Here is a 27,127-nt window from a genome sequence, read left to right as displayed (position 1 = left end):
GGTAGCATCATGCTTTGGGGGTGTTTTTCTGCACATGGGACAGGGCGACTGCACTGTATTAAGGAGAGGATGACCGGGGCCATGTATTGCGAGATTTTGGGGAACAACCTCCTTCCCTCAGTTAGAGCATTGAAGATGGGTCGAAGCTGGGTCTTCCAACATGACAATGACCCGAAGCACACAGCCAGGATAACCAAGGAGTGGCTCTGTAAGAAGCATATCAAGGTTCTGGCATGGCCTAGCCAGTCTCCAGACCTAAACCCAATAGAGAATCTTTGGAGGGAGCTCAAACTCCTTGTTTCTCAGCGACAGGCCAGAAACCTGACTGATCTAGAGAAGATCTGTGTGGAGGAGTGGGCCAAAATCCCTCCTGCAGTGTGTGCAAACCTGGTGAAAAACTTCAGGAAACATTTGACCTCTGTAATTGCAAACAAAGGCTACTGTACCAAATATTAACATTGACTTTCTCAGGTGTTCAAATACTTATTTGCAGCTGTATCATACAAATAAATAGTTAAAAAATCATATATTGTGATTTCTGGATTTTTTTTTTTTAGATTATGTCTCTCACAGTGGACATGCACCTATGATTACAATTTCAGACCCCTCCATGATTTCTAAGTGGGAGAACTTGCAAAATAGCAGGGTGTTCAAATACTTATTTTCCTCACTGTAAGTACACTTCAAGGCTCTACTCTGTTTTGGCACCAAGGTGGTGGAATGAACTTCCCCTAGATGTCCGTACAGTGGAGTCCCTGACTATATTCAAGCAACGACTGAAGACCTACCTCTTCCTGAAACACTAAAATTAGCACTTTCCAAGTTTGTAAAATTCTAGGGTTATATTTATATCAAGTTTGTAATCTTGCGTACCAGTGTAGATTTATTCATTACTAGAGACTCAAATTATTACTCTTTATATCTCTGCCAAAGGCTAAAAGTTTCTGAATGAACTTATGAGTCATTTTTTATTTTCAGCAGGGAAAGTGTCTTTGCATGCCACATTTTCTTTGAAAAAATCTCTAAACAAAAAATCATCATGGTTTAGATGTGCCATTATTGGATTTCACTTTATGCTTCATCTGTCTCATCTGTCTGCACTTTGTGCGCATGGAAGCGCCTCATAATTAGTTTGCCTTTAGTTACATTTTTCAAATCACTAGGAATTGCTGCAAATGTGTAATCAGGAATGTGCATAAGTGTGTTTTTTCACCCCACTCTAAATAAAATAGCAACTTAAACAGATGCTAGAAAAATGCAACAAAATTATTTAAAACATTAAAAATAAATGACAACACAGTAAACACCAATTTAACCCAAAAATAAAAATAAATAAATAAACAAATAGCCAACTTTAACACCCAATTCAGTTGATAACAGCTGTAAAAAAAAAAAGCTGCACCATCATTAAAACGCTTACCGCTCTGTAATGCTATAATTTTTATGCATACATAAGTAAAACATAAACTACATAAATTCAAAAAGATTTTAATAACTAACACCATTCTAATAAAAATAATATGCTGTTAAAATGGCTTTTTTTTATTTTTATTAATTTCTCAATTTAGATTCAGTGTAGCACACATAAAAGATGTGGCAAAGTATGATATGTTGTTATGTACAGATTTTTTTGTTGTTCTTTGTAAGCTTTGTAATGTTTGTTTTTGTCAGGGATCCACCTGCCACGCCCCCTTTGGTGGCTCTCTATGCCTCCGCGCTCCATAGAGCTCCAGGTTTAACCACGCACACCTGGAGCTCATCATCACTCATGCCTCCACTCTCTCTGAAGCGCCAGGTTTAACGAGGCACACCTGAAGCTTATCATCACGCCACCCCCGCTCCTACATAAACCCCTCACTCACATTCACTTTCCGTTCGTTATTGTTTACGTTGGACTTCCCATACTGCATGTTTTCGCGGTCCGGTTTTCATACAGGACTCCGCTCATCCGTTTCATTCGGACTCCAGAATCCCATACCGGCTGCGCGTCCCCTCCCTGTACATCTCGGGTCAGCTACGCTTCTCCCAATGCGCTACTCGGACTATCTCTCTCAACCGAAGGACTGCCGTGTGCGTGTGTGCGCGTGTCTGTGCGTGTGTATCTCTCTCTCTCTCTCTCTCTCTCTCTCTCACGCATGCCATTAAAACCCAAGCGAGCTGTACTCCGGCTTCTGCCTTTTGTTTCGCTCACACCATGACAGTTTTAATGTTACACTGTTATACCAGCATGGTATTTAATGTTGTTAGCTCTGCCATATTTTTCCCATGTTTTACCAATTTTGCTTCTTTATTAATTTTCTTCTTTTTTTAAAATCTTTTTAGTCTTTTAGCATTTATAAAAAAAAACATGGTCTGGTACTTAATTCTCAGCATTGGTGAAGTTAACACAGAAATATATTTTGTCATCTGCCTACCCACAGCACTTAGTAACGCTATCATCTTTTTTTAGTTTCATTATGTGGCAAAGCAGCATAGTCAGCTCTAGCTTTCTTTGTGATACAGTTTCAAATTAATTTGATTAGTAGATAGATTTATTTATTTTTTTCCAGTTTAAGTAACACATGTTGGTGTGTATTGTGTATATATGTAGGTCACTTACCTCTGCTGCTGTCCAGCTGTTGCCAAACTCCTGTGGTGTTGATAACTCCATATTATCTGGGGTTTTCATTTCATTAACTGTCTTCAGATCAAAATTTCCACAGAGACCAGAGAGTTTACCCTGAAGTTTACACAAAACATTTGCACAGTTCAAATTTATGTTTTTGTGTGTTTGTTTAGAAATGTTTGTGTGTCTGTGTACCAGTGTGTAAGTGATGTATATGCATGTGAGACCTGCCACCGAGGTCCAGCTTGTATATGGATGGTGGTTTTTCTGTCCCAGAGCACTGAAATCTCATACTGTACGAGATGGATAATGGTAAAGTAGCCCGCATTTAAAATATACACATTTTCTCTGTCGATCACACTGGATGGATTCTGCACACAGGTAAATGGACAAACATATTTAATCACTTGCAAACCTCCAATTTGTCGTAAGAAAAACATGCATTCAGCTGGCAAAAATAAGAGAAAAAAGATCTCAAGATTCTAAGATTTTTCATGAATAATTTATTTTGTTAACTGAATCTTCAGTAGCAGTACTTTCATTATTTCAATATGTATTGTATGTAAGAAAATCGTTGTAGTGTAGCTTAAATCAGACTGTCCAGACTGACTCATCAAATATATTCAGTGCTTTAGACTTAAAATGATATAGCATGATAATGAGAGATAGATAGATAGATAAAAAATTTTTTACACATCTTTTAGCGAACACAATTGCTCAAGTTACCAGCTAACTAGTTATGTAGTTAACTGGTTTGAAATTAGTAGCTATTTATAAAAATTAAGTTGTTAACAAAGACAGTATTCCACAATATTAAACATCCTTATCTATAAAAAAAAAATCATGTGTACCACATTCTAGTTGAATACAGAATAAATGGTATTGCAAAATGTAAATATAAAAAAAACAATTAAATAATGAGAAAACTCACAGGTCTGCCACTTTCATTATCAAAAACAATAATGGACTGTCCAATGGAAATGAGAAGAGTTTTTCTGCAGATCACACCATTTTCAAAGCAATCCACATTCTCTGCTGTAACACTCATTGTTATATTAGCTGAAATCTAAAAAAAACACATATGCACTTGATAGAGACAAGTTATAAAGAAAGGATAACAAAAACAATCAATACAGAAATTATACAAGCTGACCAGATCTCATACCTTTAACAGGTAAACTTTACAGTCTCCAATATAGTCAAATTGCAAACCATCAAATGTACGATAATGCCGGTCTCCATATACAGTACACATCGATGGACACCGACGAAATTCACACTGGAATGAACCATGCTGACACACGCTAAAACATAATATGCACAGTTAGACATTTGTTCTCTAATTTACATAGGTTGTTTATTAATGATGGGTTGTCTGTAGTGTTTCATGTGGATTATAAAATAATAAAATAGGACTGTTGTCTACATTTGAATTTGGAAGTTTCAGTTGAATAAAGTGAGTATGTTAATCTTGGTTGCAAGTAAGTGACTCACCACTGGTGGCAAGGTGAGGATACTCTATCACCTGGGTAATATTCTTTACCCTTCCAAGAACATGGGCATGCAGCAGGCTCAAAACATTCATCACCATGTTTTAAAAGCCTAAAGAATACATTTGCACATTAGACATGCCACATCATATTGCAGAGAACATTTAAATGTTCAGATTTGATCATCTGAGTCAACTGGTGATCTGGTAAGCAGTGCCACCCATTCCCCACACACACACACACACAGAGGGAGAGAGAGAGACAGAGAGCTGTCTCAAATCTCTGGAGATAAAGATCTTGTAATCTTGCAAGCTGAATCATTTTTGCTGCTCTCAAGGCACTGAATGGGACATGACAGTGAAAGTTCTGGTGCAGTGTCTGTGAGCACTGTGAGAACCTAGACTTCTGATAGAAAAGTGCTAACAGCTCCCTTTCTCCACCAGCCAACAAGCTAGATCACTTACAGTCTTCAAAGCACCCATCAAAAGCATGGATCTTCAAGCATTACTCAATACTCTATATCAATGTCTCTCATAAACACATTTTCTTTCTCTCTTTACGCTTTTACAATACAGCAACATATAAAATAAAATTAAAATCTGATAAATATTTAGACCTAGGTAAACCTATGGACTTAACTTGTACAGCTATACACAGACTGGAGAACACACAGAATTCAAATAGAATAAATACGTATATTGATTATTTATTACATCCCATAGGCAAATGAACATATATTTGTTGTTCTTTTGTTTGCTTGAGACATATATATATATATATATATATATATATATATATAATAATATGACAAACGTAGATTTAAAAAAAATCTAATCTCTATCTAACCATCTAATGTTTCTATACATGTGAAAGATATATACTGTTACATATTGTGTAACACCATTCATGATACATTACAGTACAACATAATATAATATAATAATAACATAATACCTGATGTTGAGTTATAGAATTATTTACTATGTGAAACTAATGTCACATAGACATTAATGTAAAATTTGCTCATGGGACTATTCAACTGTAACAGTTCCCAATACAAACTTCACTCGGAATAGTTGACCCCAGTGGAATGCAATGATTATGATGTGGGGAACCAGGAACTGCTTTCATTTAAGTAGGAACAGCAACTCACAGGGACACACTGCCATACTGGTGGACCGGTTATTGAAGTCCTGTAGATTCATACCTCTCAGAGGTCTACCTACATCTATGGAAACAGCCAAGCTACTCTTAAAGTTACCACACGGCATTGTGGGCTGAGTACTCCTAAAATTCCCTGAACCACTCATCCACTAACCTCACCCCTTTTCAGTGTGTCTTAGGTTACCAACCGCCTCTATTACCGTGATTAGGGAAGCCCTCAGACGTTCCAGAGTGAATGATTGGTTCCATCGGAGTAGAGACGTCTGGGAAAGGGGTCATGCATGTCTACAAAGAGCCGTCCAACACTAAGAACTACAAGCCAATCAACAAAGGTGACACCCCCCCCCCCCCCCAACCTGACCAGAAGGTTTGGTTATCGACACGTAACATAAAACTAAAGCTACCATGCAGGAAACAAAATTTTTCCAGGAAGCCCACATTTTATCAGGCCATTCAAGATGCACCAAATCAACCGTGTCACTTAACCCCTAATCACCTTCTTTTCATGTCTTCCTCCTCAAACCCGTGCGCACTCACTCAAGTGACAATGACCCAAGCAAACCCCCCCTCGTCATTTGGACATAAATGGAGCACCCACATACATTGTATGATCCATCCTGAGGTCACGACGTAGGAGAGAGCGACTCCAATACTTGGTCGACTGGGAGAAATACGGACCAGAGGAGCAATGCTTGGAAAACACTAAGGACATTCTGGATCCTTCTCTGACTAAAGAATTCCACCAAAACCACCTGGTTATTTTAAGATGTACTGTTGACTCACTGTATTTATGTTTTTATAATCAGCTTTGTCGTCTCGGCATACAGTTTTCATTGCTAATATGCAAATATAACCCTCGAACAAATATATATATATATATTCCCTAAATGTAAACATTTATAGGATTTTTCATTTAATCAAATTTGTTAGCAAATATTTGAAACTTGAATCATTGTAAGATATACAGTCACCTTCAATGCATAATATTTAAACAAATTATGTGTGTATGATTTATCATCTCGATGCTCATGTCACTTTGCTAGAAATATCCTTTGCAAATATGCCAAAACTTTGCATAACTTTGTCAACTGTATATGAAAAAGTTATCTACATATAAAGGTTTGATTTCATGTTTAAACAAATTGTTTAAACAAGTGAAGCATGCTTTTTTTATGCCGAGCTGTAACCTTATTACAAAAAAAATACAATATTATCCATTTTTACTATTTCAGAAAAATCATCTGTGTTACATCTTTCACATTTTTGCATTTTTTTACTTCGGTCAGTTACGGTATGTTTTTTATTTATTCTTTTTTTTTTTTTTATTAAACTTTACTTATGTAATTTCTTTATAAAAAGATTGATGTCTCTTTGTTTGTCTTTCTTTATTTTTAGATATGTGAGTTTTGAGAGTGATATTATTTCAACACTTTTGACTTGTAGAGTGTTTTAAGTTCCAGATCAGGATGCAGTCGTATCTCACTGTTAATGCAGTCGTATCTCACTGTTAATATTGTTTAATGTTGCAATGTTACAGTTTTGTTACTTTTAATATTAGATTTGGTTACTTGTTGATCCCTGTTCACACAGGTTCACACATATACATACACATATATATATATATATATATATATATATATATATATATATATATATATATATATATATATATATATATATATATTTATATATATATATATATTTACATATATTAGCGGTCAGCCCGATTTTTGCCATTGTTTAATTCATTGGACATTTTGCATCGAACGATTGTGCTGCAAATTAGGCTGTTTATTAGGCAGGCGCGTCTGACACACCAAACCCGCGTGTACGTTTTACGCTTGCGTGAGTGAACATAACTCTTTCATACCAGCAGGTGCCAGTAGTCTGTATTCAGCATCCGATATAAACCATGAATGAATACATAAACCAAGCAGAGTTTCTATATATATATATATATATATATATATATATATATATATATATATATATATATATATATATATATATATATATATATACAGTGAGGAAAATAAGTATTTGAACACCCTGCTATTTTGCAAGTTCTCCCACTTAGAAATCATGGAGGGGTCTGAAATTGTCATCGTAGGTGCATGTCCACTGTGAGAGACATAATCTAAAAAGGGAGGCATTGGGCTTTGGCTCAGAAAATCACAGGTTCAAATCCCGCTGCCACTGCTGGGCCCTTGAGCAAAAGCCCTAAAAACCCTCCCCTGCTCAGTTGTAAATCGCTCTGGGTAAGGGCGTCTGCCAAATGCCGTAAATGTAAAAAAAAAAAATCCAGATATCACAATGTGATTTTTTAAACTATTTATTTGTATGATACAGCTGCAAATAAGTATTTGAACACCTGTCTATTAGCTAGAATTCTGACCCTCTAAGACCTGTTAGTCTTTAAAATGTCCACCTCCACTACATTTATTATCCTAAATTAGATGCACCTGTTTGAGGTTGTTAGCTGCATAAAGACACCTGTCCACCCCATACAATCAGTAAGACTCCAACTACTAACATGGCCAAGACCAAAGAGCTGTCCAAAGACACTAGAGACAAAATTGTACACCTCCACAAGGCTGGAAAGGGCTACGGGGAAATTGCCAAGCAGCTTGGTAAAAAAAGGTCCACTGTTGGAGCAATCATTAGAAAATGGAAGAAGCTAAACATGACTGTCAATCTCCCTCGGATTGGGGCTCCATGCAAGATCTCACCTCATGGGTTCTCAATGATCCTAAGGAAGGTGAGAAATCAGCCCAGAACTACACGGGAGGAGCTGGTCAATGACCTAAAAAGAGCTGGGACCACCGTTTCCAAGGTTACTGTTTGTAAAACAGTGCATGGCATGGAAGGTTCCCCTGCTTAAACCAGCACATGTCCAGGCACGTCTTAAGTTTGCCAATGACCATTTGGATGATCCAGAGGAGTCATGGGAGAAAGTCATGTGGTCAGATGAGACCAAAATAGAACTTTTGGGTCATAATTCCACTAAACGTGTTTGGAGGAAGAAGAATGATGAGTACCATCCCAAGAACACCATCCCTACTGTGAAGCATGGGGGTGGTAGCATCATGCTTTGGGGGTGTTTTTCTGCACATGGGACAGGGCGACTGCACTGTATTAAGGAGAGGATGACCGGGGCCATGTATTGCGAGATTTTGGGGAACAACCTCCTTCCCTCAGTTAGAGCATTGAAGATGGGTCGAAGCTGGGTCTTCCAACATGACAATGACCCGAAGCACACAGCCAGGATAACCAAGGAGTGGCTCTGTAAGAAGCATATCAAGGTTCTGGCGTGGCCTAGCCAGTCTCCAGACCTAAACCCAATAGAGAATCTTTGGAGGAAGCTTAAACTCCGTGTTTCTCAGTGACAGGCCAGAAACCTGACTGATCTAGAGAAGATCTGTGTGGAGGAGTGGGCCAAAATCCCTCCTGCAGTGTGTGCAAACCTGGTGAAAAACTACAGGAAACGTTTGACCTTTGTAATTGCAAACAAATGATAGTGTGTGTGTGTGTGTGTGTGTGTGTGTGTGTGTGTGTGTTATATTATAAATACAAGGATAAACATCCTTTACACATTTTTGTAATATTCTGAAATATATGTGGCATATATTTACAAGTATCTGACATATTTGTATATCTGTGAAATCCAAACATGAACATATAGGCCATATATGTGCTTTGCATATATTGCTATACATTAGATTTCAGTATGGGAAGTATAAATATAACACTTTTAAATAATTATTGGCATAGTTTCTCTAAGATACATATTTAAAGTATACCTGAAATAAGGTGAAGAAATTATTTCACATTTGGCAAGCATTTGTATTTAAAGTTTATGCTCTGGATGCTCAGACTCAGTGACCCCGGCCACAAAATTGGTTACTGTAAGAACGAAAGTCTCAATTTAAAGCTTCTTGTGACAATATCCATTGAGCTACACAAATTCTATTTAATTGGATTGATGAGTCATTAATTGATTAACCATTAGTTGCACCTAACATAACTCATCTGGCCTTTGTGTGCCATTTGTGGCAGACATCAATCATCAGCAAACTCATAACATTCAAGAGTAGCGGTACATTCCTATTAGTTCATTCCTGGCCCATTAAGATATCAATCAGTTACAACTTACAATTCCTGTTCATGAAAGATGTGCAATACTTTGTACCCTTGTTTTCTTTGCTTGATTATAAATCTCATCTTTAATTGGTTATTATAGCATTTCAAAATAGAATTTCACTTCTTTGGTTAGCAAAATATAACTGTTTATATCACTATAATGCACATACTCTAATATCAATTGACTCAACGATGTAAACATTTAAAGCAGTTGGCATTTAAAGGCAACATGTGACTTAAAGTACATTTGATTGCTTCTAAATAATACATTTTACCCAGTCTTTATCTTTATAAAAAAACAATACCTGCCATAACCAGCTAAGTGGTTAAGGCATTGCACTTTGGATCTTAAGGACATGAGTTCAAAACCCAGCTATACTAGCAAAGCCCTAAAATAAAAAATGCCATAATTAAAAGGATGTTTAATGTAATGATAATGTGATCATTTGTTAAGAGGCAATGAGAATGTATATGGGCAGATTATCAGTCATTTAATCCAGCTATTTCCCATGTTTCATATTAATACCCTCTTTTATTAGTACAGGAAATCTCTATTTGCAAAAAATCTACTTGCATTTCATTACCAAAAGCAAATGGATGCTGAAAACCTCTTACTTGCATGTGAACTATTTGCAGTATCATGACAAATAGTGCCCCCTTGGTGTGCAGCCACTCAAAGGGATTTCCACATACTACAGCAAAAATATTTTTCCTCTGAAGAACATTTTCTTCTAATAGCAATGGTTTAATTTTTCATTTATTATTATGATTTATTTTATTAATTATTTATTATTATATGATATTAATTATTAGTCATTTATTTTAAATTAATAAAAATAAAACCAACTAAATTTACAAACCTAAAATCAAAAAGATCATTGAATTATCAGATAGAACTTTTATGACCTCAATTATTAGTATAAAAAACATTAAATTGTAAGATTTAAAGTTTCTCCATGCCAATTAGCATACTTTTTGAGTTTTACAGGTGTGAATTATCAAGCTAGGTTTTAGAGAAAAACATGTTTTCGTCATCAAGAACTACCTGACATTTTGCTTTAAATTAGTCCAGATGCCAAGCAGTACACTTGCAGGAATACCCATGACAAAACGCAGCTTTAAGATTCCATTCCCATGGCGTAACTAGGATTGGTTTCCATTTAAAGGTCAATAAGTCAGAAGTAAGTGAATCACACACACACACACTCCCAGACACAAGAGCGATCTTAAATATCACAGCCCTCCTTGTGAACAGTCCCAACACACTTTCCTGCTCACTGTGTCCTCATTCTTCCCTACAGAAATGATGAATTTTAAGCAGCATGTCTACCTTTCTAAACTGTTCTAGATTTTTGGCCTCTTTGGCCTCTTAAGATTTCAGCATTCATTGTGTAAGCAACACTGCTAAGTATGGGTAAAACAGCAAAATAGATTTTATCTTTGTTGGATACCAGCAAGCTAAATAAGGTGAAATAAAAAAGATAAAAAATCTAAAAAAAAATTTAGAGTTGAAGGTAAATTATCTAATTTAACATTCAATTCAGTCTAAGTACAGCATAACATCAATGCACTGAAAAACAATCAAACATTAATTAACAGAATTGAATTAAAACAGAAAATACGTTTACAGAATATACCAGACATTGTTAAATATTTAAATCTATGTCGTCAAGATGCTCCTATGTCGGTCATGGATCATGGAAAGTGAAACTTAATCTGTCATAGGGGTGGGTGGGGTGCTGGATTCACACTTATTAATTCACACAGGTAAAAATATTTACCAAAAGCTTCTTTCTTTTCACATATTCATTTACAAAATTATTATAAACCAGCCATTTGGGTTGCACAAACCAGTGCACTCTTAGTGCCGTTCCCAAGCCCGGATAAATGGAGAGAGTTGCGTTAGGAAGGGCAATCAAATATGCAGATTATGAATCAGAAATTCATACTGGATTGGTCGAGGCCCGGGTTACCAATGACCGCCACAGGTATTGTTAGCCAACAGGGTACCGGTGGAAATTGAGCTACTGTTGGCTGAAGGAGGAGAAGGAAGGAAGACGTCTACAAAGACAGCAGAGAAAGGAAAAGTGTAGGAGAGTGAGTTGGAAGTTATAGTTGGTACTTTAAATGTTGGTACTATGACTGATTAAGAGAGAGCGGTAGCTGATATGATGATGGAAAGGAGAAAGGTAGATATGCTGTGTGTTCAGGAGACCATGTGGAAAGGGAATAAAGCCAGGAACATTGCAGGTGGGTTTAAACTGTTCTTTCATGGTGTGGAAAGGAATAAGAAATTGTGTAAGGGTGATCCTGAAGGAAGAGTTTAGTTAGAGTGTAGTGGAGGTGAGGAGAGTTTCTGATAGGGTGATGAACATGAAGCTGGAAGTTGAAGGGGTGATGATAACTGTCCTTAGTGCTTATGCTCCACAAGTGGGTTGGTGAGATGGAGGAGAATCAAATATTCTGTAGTGAGTTCGATGGAGTGGTGCAGAGTGTAAGAGTGGAGAAAGGTGCACACAGGTGAACTATATTCTATGTAGGACATGCAACCTAATGGAGATTGGAGACTGTAAGGTGTTGGCAGGAGACAGTGTAGCTAGACAGCATCGGCTGGTGGTCTGTAGGATGATTTTGGAGGAGAAGAAGAAGAGGAGAAGAGAGAGGACTAAAAGAAGAATTAGATGGTGGAAACTGAAGGAGGAAGACTGTAGTGTAAGGTTCTGGGAAGAGGTCAGTCAGGAGCTCGGTGGTGGTGACAAGGGCTTTAATGAATAGGCAACTACTGCAGGAGTGATGAGGGAGACAGCTAAAAAGGCTCTTGATGTGACATCTAAAAATAAAAAAGGAAGACAAAGAGACGTGGTGGTGGAATGAGGAAGTGCAGGAAAGCATAAGGAGAAAGAGGTTGGCAAAACAGAATTGGGATCAGCAGAGAGATGAGAAAAGTAGGGGGGAGAACAACGAGATGCAGCAGCAGGTGAAGAGGGAAAGTGGCGAAAGCCAAAGAAAAGGCATATGAGAAGCTGTATGTGAAGTTGGACACTAAGAAAGGAGAAAAGGATTTATACCAAATGGCCAGGCAGAGGGACTGAGCTGGGAAGGATGTGCTGCAAGTTAGAGCAATAAAGGATGGAGATGGAAATGTGTTTCCTGGGTTTCACAAGCTTCAAGCCAAAAAACTGAGCCCTGTAATATTAGACCAACGAAATTGCTGAACGGGTTCAGGTGAACCAATGAAATTCTTTATATTAAATCAGATGCGCTCCCACTGAATCGGGCCGCACCACATCATAAATATGGATGAGGTTCATCTGACGTTTGATCTGCCTCTCACTCGGACTGTCTACAGGAAATGCAAATCATTCGTCACGCTGAAAACAACCGCACTTCACCTGTGTTTTGAGCTGCACGGCATCGGGAGAACAGATTCATCGGTGGTGATTTTTAAACGCACGACGATGCCAAAAGATAAACTCCTGAGAGAAATGTTGTAAAAGGAAGGAGGAAGACAGTGAACAATGACTTTCTTGGTAGGCTACTGTTTAGATACAAGCCGTGTAACAGGCTTTGTTAACGCCTGTGTAAAGTTCATTAGTTTCAGTGTAGACACCTGCAGCATATAGACAGGTGCGGCGTATTTATGTTCAAAATAAAAATCTTTGTCAAATTCAGTGGGTGCGGCTTATATTTGGGTGCGTTTAATAGTCTGGAAATTACAGTAATAAGTTTGGCCTGTTCTGTTTATTTTTAAATGATTTTGTCATTTGTTTTTTTAAATGATTTTGGCAGGTATCAGAAGTATGTTTTGCTGTACATGCAGAATATCAGAAATGTTTTGCTGTACAGCAGTCCAACATCACAAGAACAGTTTGTTTAAAAAGAATAAATGGATTTTTAAATCCAAAATTGTATTCTTTTAAGTTTAATTCATAGACAGGCACCAAACACCTGCTTATTTGTGTAATTATCCAACCAGCCTATTATGTGGCTGAAACATAAAATTATGCAGATATGACTAAGAAACTACAGTTAATGTTTGCATTAAACATCAGAATTGGAAAACTCAGTAAGTTTGATCATGGTGTGATTGTTGCCAGTGAACAGGACTCAAACTTTAAATTTCATAAACTGCTAATTCCTTGAAAGTTTCACACACAGAGGTTACACAAGACTGTGCAAAAAGAAAGGAGGAATCTTCTTGTAGACACCTTCTGGTCGGAGGAGAATGGATCAGGTTTGAACTCAGGCTTAATTTGAAAGAAAAGCTATGGCAACTTACATAACCATTCTTGGTGAACAGAAAAGCATCTAAGAACACACATTTTAAAACAAATGAGTACCAGTTATATGATGCAATCATGTCAACTCAGACCAAAATGCCAAAAATGTTTTCAATATTGTGTGATTTATGCCATCGACAAATGTTGATACATCTGACAGCAGAGTCACACAAACTGCAACCTATTAATCACACAAATTTTCATTCCATCATATATCTTATTTCAAGATTGAAAGTTTCTATTTGCCAGATTGCAAATGTAAATCCAGAAAATCATGTTAGGTTATCATGTTCCTTGATTTTAAGCAAAATAGCAATATAACTAAATTGAATGAATAATATTAGACTAATAATAGGATACGAATAATAGGAGTATAAAAACTCATACTTACTCAGGTGGACAGATGCAGCCAGGCACACAGGGCTCATAGTTGGAGCAGGTTAGGTTAAGCAGGTATGACTCACAAGTTTGGACACAAGCCAAACCTTTATGCGCTGACAGTCCACCACAATCCTCATAAACTTGCCCTGGAGGGCACAGTTTATCTGAAGAAAGCGGACACACATACATACCAATGTAGACATACAGGAATAAAGTACTGTACTTGGGAAATCATTTAATAACAAAAAAATTTTGTGATGCTAACATTTTAATAGTAAAAACATCAGTATATTATGAATTCTTCTAAATCTCTGCACAAAAAAACCTGATAAATTAAGAGTACAGTATTATCATATTAGATAAATATGAATAGAGAAATATGAATATAGAAATATATTTATATGTAAATATTTCCTTTAAACTGCATACATACACATTCACATGACACACAATGCACCAAATATGCACCAAAATCGTCTGAACCATAATTAAAAACACTCACCAGTAATAATACTTTGTGAGATAAATCTTCCATCCTGACAAATTCTAAATACAAAATGAGCATAAATTGTTAATTTTGTTATACATTGACAGGCAAATTAGCTTATATATATATATATATATATATATATATATATATATATATATATATATATATATATATATATATATATATATATTTTTTTTTTTTTTTTTTATTATTTATTTTATTTTATTTTTTTTTTTTATTTTTTTTTTTTTCCACATTGTCCACTGGAGTTATCCAGTAAACAAAAATGTGTTTAACAACCTAGAATATGTTTTATAATATAGATTACACAAAAATAGCTACATTTCACTTCAATAACAGCTCATTGCATTTTTCTCATCAGAATCACAGGTGTTTCCAAACTTATTACTGGTACTGTGCATACAGTGGCAATAAAAAGTATGTGAACTCTTTGCAATTTCATTACATTTTTTTTTATTTTTTTTGCATTAATTTGTTATCAAATCTGATCTGCAGCTAAATCCAAAGTACTGATAAATATAAACTTTCTTTCGGCTTCTCCCGTTAGGGGTCGCCACAGCGGATCCTCCGCACGTTTGATTTGGCACATGTTTTTTTTACGCTGGATGCCCTTCCTAACGCAACCCTCCCCAATTTATCCGGGCTTGGGACTGGCACTGAGAGTGGCTGGGGATGGTTCCCTGACCGGGGAGCGAACCTGGGTCGCAGCGGTGAGAGCGCTGCATCTTAACCACTAGACCACCAGGGGACAAAGTACTGATAAATATAATGTGCCTAAATAATAACGCAAAGTAAATTCTAATCTTTCATGTCTTTTTCGAACACACTCATTCAACATCCCATATAGTAGTGGAAAAAGTAAGTGAACCCGATCCCCCCTTGGCAGCAATAACCTCAACCAGTAGCTGCAGATCAGACCTGCACATTGTTTAGGAGGAATGTTAGTCTATTCTTCCTTGCAGCACTGCTTTAGCTCTGTCCTATTCTTTGGACATATCATGTGTATGGCTCTCTTCAAGTCATTCTGTTGTGGACTTGCTCCAGTGTTTTGGGTCATTGTCCTGTTTCATCATGGAACTTCTACATAGTTTCAGCTGATGTACAGACATTCTAACATTATCCAGAAGAATTCTTTATACACTTGGCAATTCATCTTACCCTCAATGACTGCAAGTTGGCCAGGCCCCGATGCAGAAAAGCAGATAAAAATCATGATACTACTTTACAGTTATGATGATGTTTTGATGAAGATATGCAGTGCCCTTTTTACGCCAGATGTAGTGCTGCGTGTTTTTTTCCAGTTCAATCTTAAGTTTATAAGTTTACAAAACATTTTGGCAATACCGCTGTGAAGTTTCAGTGTGCTCTTTCACAAATTTCAGGTGTGCAGCAATGTGCTTTTTAGTAAGCTTCCTTAGTGGTTTCCTGCCATAGAAAACCTGCTTGTTTAATGTTTTACTTACTATAGACTCATGAACACAGATGTTAGCCAGTTCCAATGATACCTTACAAACTTTGCCTGCCACTTAGGGTTGTTTCTTTACCTCATAGATGAGTTTTCGTTGTGCTCTTGTGGCCCACTTCTTAGTAAAGTAGCCACAATCCTAAAGTGTCATTTGCACTAAATAGCACTTGTCCACACCTCCTAACTAATTTTCTTAAACAGGACTCCAGGCATGAAAACACTTGACTCCAGTTAACTTTTTTGAGGTCATTAACTAAAGGGTTCTTAGACTTTTTCCAGTAACACTGAGGTTTTTATGGTTGATCTCACTAAAGATAGGAAAGATTAAATTTTTTTTTGTGTTATTATTTCAGCACATTATATTTGCCAATACTCTCGACTTGAAAATCAGATCTCATTTTATGACAGATTTATGCAGAAAACCTTACAAAAAAAAAAAAAAAAAAAAAAAAAAAAAATATATATATATATATATATATATATATATATATATATATATATATATATATATATATATATATATATATAAAGTTCTTACTGCATATCAGATGATGTCAGAATCCCATCTCCAGGAGAGTAATCAGCTCCCTGGAAAGAGCATGGGCATTCACTCCTACACAACACATGTGAATTACATTAAAAATGTTATTATACAAGTAATACATAGTTTAATAAGAATTAATTAATTAAATTAGAATATATAGTTAGATATGTAATTTTTTGGAAATTGACAAACCAGTCACCCCATTAAGTTTTCAAGCATTTGGCTGAATCTGAGCAGATAACGTTAACAACCTACAAACAAGTTTAGATGCTTTCTTTGTTTCTAATGTAAATGTATCTAATGTAAATTTAATGAGAACACCATGATTTGTCATTCACATAAACCCATATTTTATTTACAGTAGAACACAGAAAGCGCCAAGTATGGAGGATGCGATGTCCATGGTTTCCAAAAGAATTTCAAGTGTAAGACTTTCTGTACACAGAACAGTTTTCCACTTTGCATTGGTCCATAATAAATGAGCTTTGGCTCAGAGAAGATGGGGGCATTTCTGGATCATGTACACATATGAACATATGTTTACATATCTTCTTGGAATGATAGACAATTAACCAGCATTTGTGGATGACATGGAAACTGTGTTCACAAGCATTGATTTCTGAATGATTTGAATGATGACTGATTTCATTTCATCATTTCAGTTGAATGATGGTGTTTCTGGTCCCATGCAATAATTTCCATTACAGAATCATATCTGGTTTTTAATGCAGTGCTGCCTAAAGGACTGAAGATCACAGGTATTCAATATAAATTTTTGCTCTTGCCCCTTGGGGGAGAGAGTTCTCCAGAGTCTCAGAAACTTTTGATGATATTATATAATGTAAATGATGAGATATTCAGTGTCTTTATAATTTTATATTGAGAAAAAGTTATTCTAAAATTGTTCCACAATTTGTAGACAGTTTTTTTTTTTCCAGATTTGTGATCCGCTGCCCATCTTTATTCTGCCTTTCTAAGATACTCTTTTTATACTCCATATTGCCAATTGCCAAATTACCTGTTGCCAGTTAACCTAGTTAATTGCAAAATGTTACTTCAGCTGTTTCTTTTCATTAATGCTTACTGTTCCAGTCTTTTATTGCTTTTTCTTTTTTTTATAAAATAGAAAATTACCTTAAGTCACATTCAAATTATAAATTTTCTTAGTTTAAACATTTTCTGTTGTAAATATAATATGTTTTTGAAATTTGCATATAATTGCATTCTGGTTTTATTTACATTTCACAGTGTCCTGGCTGTTTTTGGAATTGTGATTGTACTTCAGAATCCTCCATCTGCTTTTGAAAGCAGTCACATCAAACCTATACCATACAATGTGGTACATTTTCATTTCCATAATAAATGACTGAGAAGCAAATAGCCCAGTTAAATCCAATTCATAGAATAACACTTTTTTACAATGGACATTTGAACAAGAATAACATATACATTCTGCATATAAACATAAAATTTATAAATTCATCCTGAATGAGCAAACCAGAGGCAAAGATGGAAAGAATAAACTCCAAACTTTAAAAGAACTAGAATAAAATCTGGGTGACACTGCATAATTGACATAATAAACTGTATATTTTATAGTAAAAAAAAAGCACTGATTGCAACATATGAGCTTGGTTATATCAAACCTAATATCAAACTTCCCCTTATCTTCAAGATTTTAGAAAAGGTTGTAGCACAGCAGTTATGCTCACATCTACTTAGGAATAACATTTTTAAAATATATCAGTCAGGATTTGGGCCTCATCATATCACAGAGACAGCGCTATTTAAAGTGGTAAATGACCTGTTATTGGCCTCTGATCAGGACTGTGTTGCTCCTTACTTGTGTTGCTTGATCTTAGTGTAGCTTTTGACACTGTAGATTAAAATATCCTTCTTGCTAGACTAGAAAATGTTGTTGGAATAAAGGGAACAGCTTTCTCTCTCTGCTAAGGTATTATTTGACTGATCGTTATCCGTCAATTAATCTTGATGTAAATGGTAAATCCTCCACACATCCTGAGGTAAAGTTTGACATTCCGCAAGGATCTGTTTTAAGCCCCCTGCTTCTCTCTTTATATATGCTGCCACTGTGTGAAATTATATATAAACATGATATTAGCTTGCATTGCTATGCTGACAATACACAGTTGTACGTTTCAGCAAAGCCAGATGAGAGAGATCAGTTTAACAATGTTGAGGAGTGTAAAGGGCATTAGATAGTGGATGCTTAATAACTTCCTTTTGCTCAACTCGGATAAGACGAGAAGTACTTTTACTAAGAACACATGCAACTGAAAGTTAACTTTCCGATTACGTAGCATCTCTGATCTTTTTGTCTCAGTGTGTACAGCAGACAAAGACCTTGGTTTGATTATTGACTCTTGTCTTTCCTTTGAGGCTCATGTGAATAACATGGAATTAGCAGGATAGTCTTCTTCCACATTAGAAAATTGCTCAAATAAAATGTCAATACAGGATGCAGAAAAACTAGTACATGCTTTTGTTACATCTAGATTAGACTACTGTAATGCTTTACTGCCTGGGTGTTTGAGCAAGTGCATAAAATCTAGAATGCAGCAGCAAGAGTCCTTACCAGATCTAGAAAATATCATCACATCACCCAAGTTGTAATCAGTCTACACTGCTTCCAATTAAATATTGCAATGATTATAAAATACTACTACTGATGTATAAAGCAGATATTTCTCTTATAAAGCCCCACAGTTATCGAACAACCTTCCAATTATTGTTATTATTGTAATTCCATATTATTGTTAGTAAACATATTTATTTAATGAAGTCTTTTATCAGTAGATTTTTTTTAGGTAAAGGAGCAGATCTGGAGGGAACATGTATATAGAGTGTTCAGTGAACTGGAATATTTGTATGCTGTCGTTCCCTCACTCTCACACATTTACTCAGGTTTGTTGACGGTGGTGTGGTGTGTTGTCTCTTATTCCAGAGATCCTTCATGTCTGTGTTACCTTCTGGCTCTCCCTTATAGTTATGCTGCCATAGCAGAGAGTCCCCAACTACACAGTGTACTCAACTTTTATACAACAATAAGAATACTTAATAATCCATATCTCTCTCTCTCTCTCTCTCTCTCTCTCTCTCTCTCTCTCTCTCTCTCTCTCTCTCTCTCTCTCGCTCTCGCTCTCATAAAACATGCTCCAGAGGTAGCGAAAACCAGTGTTCCTGCTCCTCTCCTCTCCTCTCCTCTCCTTAGATCTGACCACTTCATCCCGGTCTGCTGCTGGATGGTGCTCTCTTCAATTGGACTCTGTGCAGCTGAGGATGGTTTTGGATCCATAAAATTACGGAGCAACACAGAAGCTTTTAGGATGGATTTGGACTGTACTTAATGTCAACAGTCTGCTACACTGACTCAGGACTACAAGTTACATTTGATCACCATAACTGCACACCTCTACATCGTTTTTTCTTGCGGCTGCTCCTGTTAGGGCTCTCCACAGCGGACCATTTCTTTAGGGTAGTCTTCACACTACCCTGTCCTCTACATCTGCCTTTTTCGAACTAAATACCTGCATATACCGGCCCTACGCTGATTTTCTTCATGAGTTTGCTTGTTTTCTCTCAGACCTCTTGATCAGCTTTGATAAAGTGCTGCTTGTAGGAGATTTTAATATTCATGTAGATGATGCAAACGATGCCCTAGGATTATCGTTTGTCGATTTACTAAACTCTTTTGGAGTTAAACAAAACGTCACCAGACCAACCCACCGTTTTAACCACACACTAGACCTAATAATATCCCACGGAGCAGACGTCACTGATATAGATATTTTACCCCAGAGTGATGACATCACAGACCATTATCTCCTACTGTACACACTACCGGTAGAGCAGATTAACCGTGTTTCACCACGGTATCGACTTGGTAGGACTATTATTCCAACCACTAAGGACAGATTCATAAATAACCTGCCTGATTTATCTCAGTTTCACATTAAACCCATAACTGCTGATCATCTTGATGAGATGGCGAACAACATAGACCTTATCCTCACTAGCACTTTAGACACTGTTGCCCCCATCCGGTTAAAAAAGGTTCGAGAACAAGCACCTGCACCTTGGTATAATAGTCATACGCATGCCCTAAAGAGAACAACACGTAATCTGGAGAGAAAATGGAGGAAAACTAAATTGGAGGTATTTAGAATTGCGTATAAAGACAGTATGCTTAGCTACAGACAGGCGCTAAACGCTGCTAGAGCTAAACACCTGAGCAAACTCACAGAAAATAACAAAAACAACCCCAGGTTCCTTTTCAGTACAGTCGCTAAATTAACAACAAATCAGGGATCTGAAAAATGTGTTCCATCACAGTTTAGTAGTGAAGACTTTATGAATTTCTTCACTGAAAAAATAGATAACATTAGAAAAACAATTGTGGCAGTTCAACCTCTGACAGCATCTCCCGACACAATCGTACTTACAACCCCACAACTACACTGTTTTACATGTATAGGACAGGAAGAGCTGTATGATGCTATTATGAAAGCTAAATCAACAACATGTCAGTTAGATCCAATTCCCACTAAACTACTGAAGGAAGTGTTATATACAGCTGGTGAGCCTCTTCTCAATATTATTAACTCCTCACTATCGTTAGGTCATGTCCCTAAATCCCTCAAGTTAGCAGTTATTAAGCCCCTCATTAAAAAACCTAATCTGGATCCAAGCACGCTATCGAATTACAGACCAATTTCAAATCTCCCATTTATGTCTAAGATTTTAGAAAAGATTGTCGCTGCCCAGTTATGTAACCACTTGCAGGAGAACAATATCTTTGAAGAGTTTCAGTCAGGTTTTAGGCCCCATCATAGCACAGAAACTGCTCTAGTTAAAATCACTAACGACCTGTTTTTAGCTTCAGACCAAGGCTACATCTCCCTATTAGTTTTACTAGATCTTAGTGCTGCGTTCGACACTATAGATCATGATCTTCTCCTCGATCGCTTACAGAATTACATCGGTATTCAGGGACAGGCATTAAGCTGGTTTAAATCCTACCTGTCCAATCGTTACCATTTCGTAGATTTAAATGGAGAGCTATCCAGGATAATGCTAGTAAATTATGGCGTGCCACAAGGGTCAGTTCTAGGACCCCTGCTTTTTACAATATACATGCTTCCATTAGGAAATATTATTAGAAGGCATAGAATTAGCTTCCATTGTTATGCTGATGATACCCAGCTATATATTTCATCCAAACCAGGCGATACAGCTCAATTAGCTCGCATAACTGAGTGTGTTGAAGAAATAAGAGATTGGATGACCCATAACTTTCTGCTATTAAATTCTGATAAAACGGAGATTTTGCTCATCGGCCCAAAAAATAGTACACAGAAGCTCCAGCATCTCAGCCTGCATTTAGACGGTTGTTCTGTAACTACTAGTTCAACGGTAAAAGACCTGGGAGTTATTTTATACAGCAACTTATCTTTTAAAAATCACATCAATCAAGTTACAAAAACAGCCTTCTTTCACCTTAGAAATATTTCTAAGCTAAGAAATATGTTATCTATATCTGATGCAGAGAAGCTCGTCCATGCGTTTATGACCTCTAGAATAGACTACTGTAATGCATTACTAGGTGGATGTCCTGCATCATTAATAAACAAGCTTCAGTTAGTTCAGAATGCCGCAGCAAGAGTTCTTACTCGGTCAAGAAAATACGATCATATAACCCCAATCTTATCGTCCCTACATTGGCTTCCTATTAAGTTTCGAATAGACTACAAACTACTGCTACTCACTTATAAAGCACTAAATGGTTTGGCTCCCATGTATCTATCCAGTCTTTTAACACGCTACAATCCGTCACGCTCCCTGAGATCTCAAAACTCTGGGCTTCTAGTAGTTCCTAGAATAGCAAAGTCCACTAAAGGAGGTAGAGCATTTTCACATTTAGCTCCTAAACTCTGGAATAGTATTCCTGACAGTGTTCGGGGTTCAGATACACTCTCCCAGTTTAAGTGTAGATTAAAAACATATCTTTTTAGCAAAGCCTACACATAACACACATCACACACATCACATCACAACCTTGTGCTCCAGAATATATGATTACATGCACATTATCAACTTGTGCTGTTAATATCATGAACAGCAGCTACGCTAATTCCTCTCCACTGCTTCTCTTTCTCTCCCCATCCCGAGGCATCCTGAGGTTTGGCCAGCTCCAGTCACGTCCCACCTCGTGAAGATTATGGACCTATGGATGATCATGGAGAAGTAGATGCCGAGTGTTTAAAGGCCCTGGCATGGAGAAGCTGATGCTGGATCTATGATGATCACAAATTGTTCTGTATTGTTGAAAGATTTATGACCAAACTCTTGATGTCACCCATATGAGGATGGGTTCCCCTTTGAGTCTGGTTCCTCTCAAGGTTTCTTCCTCATATCATCTAAGGGAGTTTTTCCTTGCCACTGTCGCCACGGCTTGCTCATCAGGGACAAACGCACACCATTCACCTTCACTGTTGTTTTCTGTAAAGCTGCTTTGAGACAATGTCTGTTGTGAAAAGCGCTATACAAATAAACTTGACTTGACTTGACTTGACATGTCTTCCCTCAACACATTCCTTTTTTCCTCCTTCCTGGTGGCTCCATCCTCAGCATTCTCTGTCTTACTCCTACTGAGTTTTATTCCCCTTCTCTCCAGCTCGTACCTACACCTCTACACTCTACTCTCACCACAAATCACAATATCATCTGTAAACAACATAGTCCATGGAGACTCCTGCATCAACCTGTCCATCACCAATGCAAACAGGAAAGGGCTCAGAGCCGATCCTTGATGCAGTTAAGCCCCCACCTTGAACCAGGCTGTCGTTCCTACTGCACACTTCACTGCTGTCATACTGTCCTCACACTTGTCCTGCACCACCCTCACATACTTCTCTGACACAGTCGTACACTTTCTCTAAATCCACAAACACACAATGCAACTCCTTCTGATCTTCTCTATACTTCTCCATCAACATTTTCAAAGGAGACACCTCAACATCATTTAGCTGTAATAAATGGACATTTAGTGCAATCCAGATGAGGATAGTTTACCTTTTGAATCTGGTTAATCTCAAGATTTTTTTTCTTTTGCAATCTCAGGGAGATTTTCCTTGCAACAGTCACCGCCAGCTTGCTCATTATGGACAAACTTACAGTTATAAAGAATATTCTTATTCATTCTTTATTACCATGTTATCTGTGTAAAGCTGCTTTGAGACAAAACTAAATAAAAAACGAATAAAAATGTAATGAAATGAATTGAACATCCACACCAGTTGTTTGGACATAGAAAAAAGTTATCCCATGTATAGATTTGTGTATTTTATTAAATGTATTTTAAACCCCCAATAAAAATGGGGAAAAAATGCTAAGCACTTCTAAAATGAAATCCTCTCCCAGATCTCCTATTCACACACACACACACACACACACACACACACACACACACACACACACACACACACACCTACACACACACACACACACACACACACACACACACACACACACACACACACACACACACACACACACATTTATGACTGTGTATGGCGGTAGTATACTTTCAGCATGAGCACTGTGATATAAGAGTGCCAATTCACTGTGACACACAGATTAGACTACATCGGGATTTTGGTTATGACATATAGTGCTGGGTGTAGGTCACTGTACCTTTTAACACAGGTGTGTGTTTGCATGCTGTAGTACGTTCCTTGAGGACACACACAACCCTCCTCACACTCATCTCCACAAAACTGTGGGAGTGACAGAAAGAGGCAGTGCCGTTCACAAGATGATACACACACAGCGTATTCCATTGTTGGTGGGCATGCAACAGCTGCACAACACACACAGGTTTCAGAATGGGACTGCAAGGTCAAGAAGTTTAGGAGCTAAAAAAAGCCATTTACATATACTTTACATATACTTACCACATTCAGGCACGTGTGTGCGGAACTCAATAATGATATTGTATTTCCTACAGGTGCGTGTGTAATGGGCAAGAGCAGAACAGAGACATGGGGTTCCACATCTGCATACATCTGCATGGCACTGCAGCTGGAAGGCCATGGGACTCACATACTCATGACACACAGCAAATACCTTCTGCATCAATATGTCACACTTCTCGATGGCATAGGATGCTAAATCCAAACAGAATATGTTTGCAGGCACATATGAACCATACATATGAATAAGAACCATATATGAACCACAAATTAGGCTGTGGGCCATGCCTTAAAATGTTTATTTAATCCATTCCTGTCTTCCAAGTACATTTTTGATATCTTAATCTTTTATAGGGCAATATGATTTAAAAATAAAATGTACACCAGGTTAAAAATAAGTTTACACCAGATGTAAATATATAAACTTAACAACTTTGCAAAAGCAAGCTGTCAACATTGTGTGTGCCTACACCTAGCAGAGAAAATCTCTGCGCTAACAATGCTCAAACTATTTACTCATTTACTTATGAAAAAAGCGTGAGCTAGTTATGACTATGCCAGGAATCGATCAGTTTGAAACAGATAGCAAGGCCCATTATCAACCATAAATTAAAAAACACCTAGATTATCATTTCTCTAAATGTGTATTTTACCAGCTTGCTGATGAGTATCACATGGATTCAGCTGGGGCAAAGTTGGCCGTGGCATGCAGGCTGATGACAAGCGCCAAGCATTCCCAAACAAGTTTGGAGAGCTTTCGATCATACCTGATGGCGCACTAAAATGCAGGCATGCATACAGTAGACAAATAAAACACAAACACAAAACATAGCTAGAAACCATAAGTTCCACAGTAGTCTTCAAATAGGGAATTTAGGTCATTTTACCAAGTGCAGAATCTACCTGTCAACAATTTAAGGTGAAAAAATGCTAAAAAGGGTTCAAATGTGGCAAGCAAATTTGGAATTTAAAAATGAAGTGGAATTTGATGATAGAGATATGTGTAATATACTCACAGAAAGTCATCCTGTATGTTGCCATTAAAGGTACCACATAATCCCACTGTGTCATCCCTCCAGAGTTCTCCAAGCTGCAAGTACAGTCGGAACTCTTTCCAGTTGTACTGTAGTCGTAATCCCTGTGCTGACTTTACCTGAACAAACATGGATGACAGCTCCTGGATCTGAAACATCTCTATGTAAAAAGATAAAAATGCACCCATTCAAGTTTAACACAATGCACAAGTTTAGCACTTGTTGAGGAATGATAATCAGATATTTATTTGTTTATTTGTTTATTATTAATTATATATTATAATTATATATTTTTTATTATTATTGTCTGTAATAGAAACAACAATGTGTTACCATCAAAATATGGCAAAGTAATACGGATCTGGCTTGCCATGTACACCTCCCCACTGTGGCTGAGCATGACCTCAGTGCGAGGGTCCTCATTTAGGAGCAGGCTCACTGACTGAATACAAGTCCCATCCAGATTCTGAAGTACACAACACACACACACACACACACACACACACACACACACACACACACACACACACACTATATATATATATATATATATATATATATATATATATATATATATATATATATATATATATATATATATATATATATATATATATATATAGGCATTATATTTACTAACAAAGAATAGCTAAACAGGTAAAATATCAAAAGCCTCAGTAATTCAGTAACTATGCAGCTCAGAAACTGGGCATTTATTCATAAGAGATCACCACAGATTGTGAGGAAATTTAAAGTTGTGTATGCTGTTTACATGGAGATGACCCACTCTGAGGGTGAATTGCTTCATTCATGAGGCAACAGACACTACCAAAGGAGTAGTCTGCAACAGATCTCTCAGCAAGCAGTTTAGTGAAATGCTTCTCTCTCTGTTCCTCTCGCTTTCCCTCCACTACAAGTTCTTTGAAAAGTTGGCACAGTTGTCAGAGATAAGCATAATGAATTTCAGAGAGAGATTCCAGAGAGAGAGAGATGGACCTTGTATACCAAGATGCTCCATGCACAGTGAGTTATACTGTCGTCAGCCCCGTCAACACTGCATTTCAAACTGTTTACTGCCTAATCTTCAACAAAGAGCTATGAAAGAGCCTATAAAAATATTGGGCAGGAAATCACGGGTTGTTTTTTTTACAAGACAATAGTCAAGCTTATCTTCCTTATTATGATTTTAAAAGTCATTTAAAGGTAATCAGTATAGCTGTGAAGTCATTTTATTTTTTATAATAATGTTATTGCTATTCTTATCAGCACAATCAGAGGATGTTGATGGTTAAAAGTGATATACAAATAAAATACTTTAAACATTGTAGTGATCATTGGGGTTGATGATATATAACAGGGAGGTGGCAAGGATTCAAAACAACAATTTCTCTTTAAATGACAACAAATCCAAGAATATGACTGTTAACACAGGAGGACTCTGTGTAAATAAAAAATAGAACATAAATAGAATTCTACATATTCATAATTTTGCCCCAGTTTACTGGAAGCTTCTCTTCTCTGG

The 27,127-nt window shown here is 37.0% G+C and overlaps 1 protein-coding gene across 1 annotated transcript in view; it reads right to left on the bottom strand.

Annotated features, from left to right (window-relative positions):
• Nucleotides 1–27,127, bottom strand: part of otog (otogelin) — a gene marked incomplete at its 5' end in the record, with an annotated part of 87,626 nt that overhangs the window by 43,556 nt on the left and 16,943 nt on the right. The window contains 13 exons of the mRNA XM_083551221.1: nucleotides 2,600–2,719; nucleotides 2,833–2,976; nucleotides 3,537–3,671; nucleotides 3,771–3,909; nucleotides 4,100–4,207; nucleotides 14,071–14,224; nucleotides 14,563–14,606; nucleotides 16,575–16,649; nucleotides 24,294–24,459; nucleotides 24,554–24,766; nucleotides 25,225–25,349; nucleotides 25,588–25,765; nucleotides 25,939–26,071. Of these exons, the coding sequence (XP_083407347.1) occupies nucleotides 2,600–2,719; nucleotides 2,833–2,976; nucleotides 3,537–3,671; nucleotides 3,771–3,909; nucleotides 4,100–4,207; nucleotides 14,071–14,224; nucleotides 14,563–14,606; nucleotides 16,575–16,649; nucleotides 24,294–24,459; nucleotides 24,554–24,766; nucleotides 25,225–25,349; nucleotides 25,588–25,765; nucleotides 25,939–26,071 (1,734 nt within the window). The remainder of the gene's footprint in view (nucleotides 1–2,599; nucleotides 2,720–2,832; nucleotides 2,977–3,536; nucleotides 3,672–3,770; nucleotides 3,910–4,099; nucleotides 4,208–14,070; nucleotides 14,225–14,562; nucleotides 14,607–16,574; nucleotides 16,650–24,293; nucleotides 24,460–24,553; nucleotides 24,767–25,224; nucleotides 25,350–25,587; nucleotides 25,766–25,938; nucleotides 26,072–27,127) is intronic.

This window comes from Silurus aristotelis, assembly GCF_946808225.1.
Source record: "Silurus aristotelis genome assembly, chromosome: 9".
Classification (NCBI taxonomy): domain Eukaryota; kingdom Metazoa; phylum Chordata; class Actinopteri; order Siluriformes; family Siluridae; genus Silurus; species Silurus aristotelis.
Note: the sequence above shows the minus strand (reverse complement) of the source record. Positions and strands in the feature narration are given on the sequence as shown.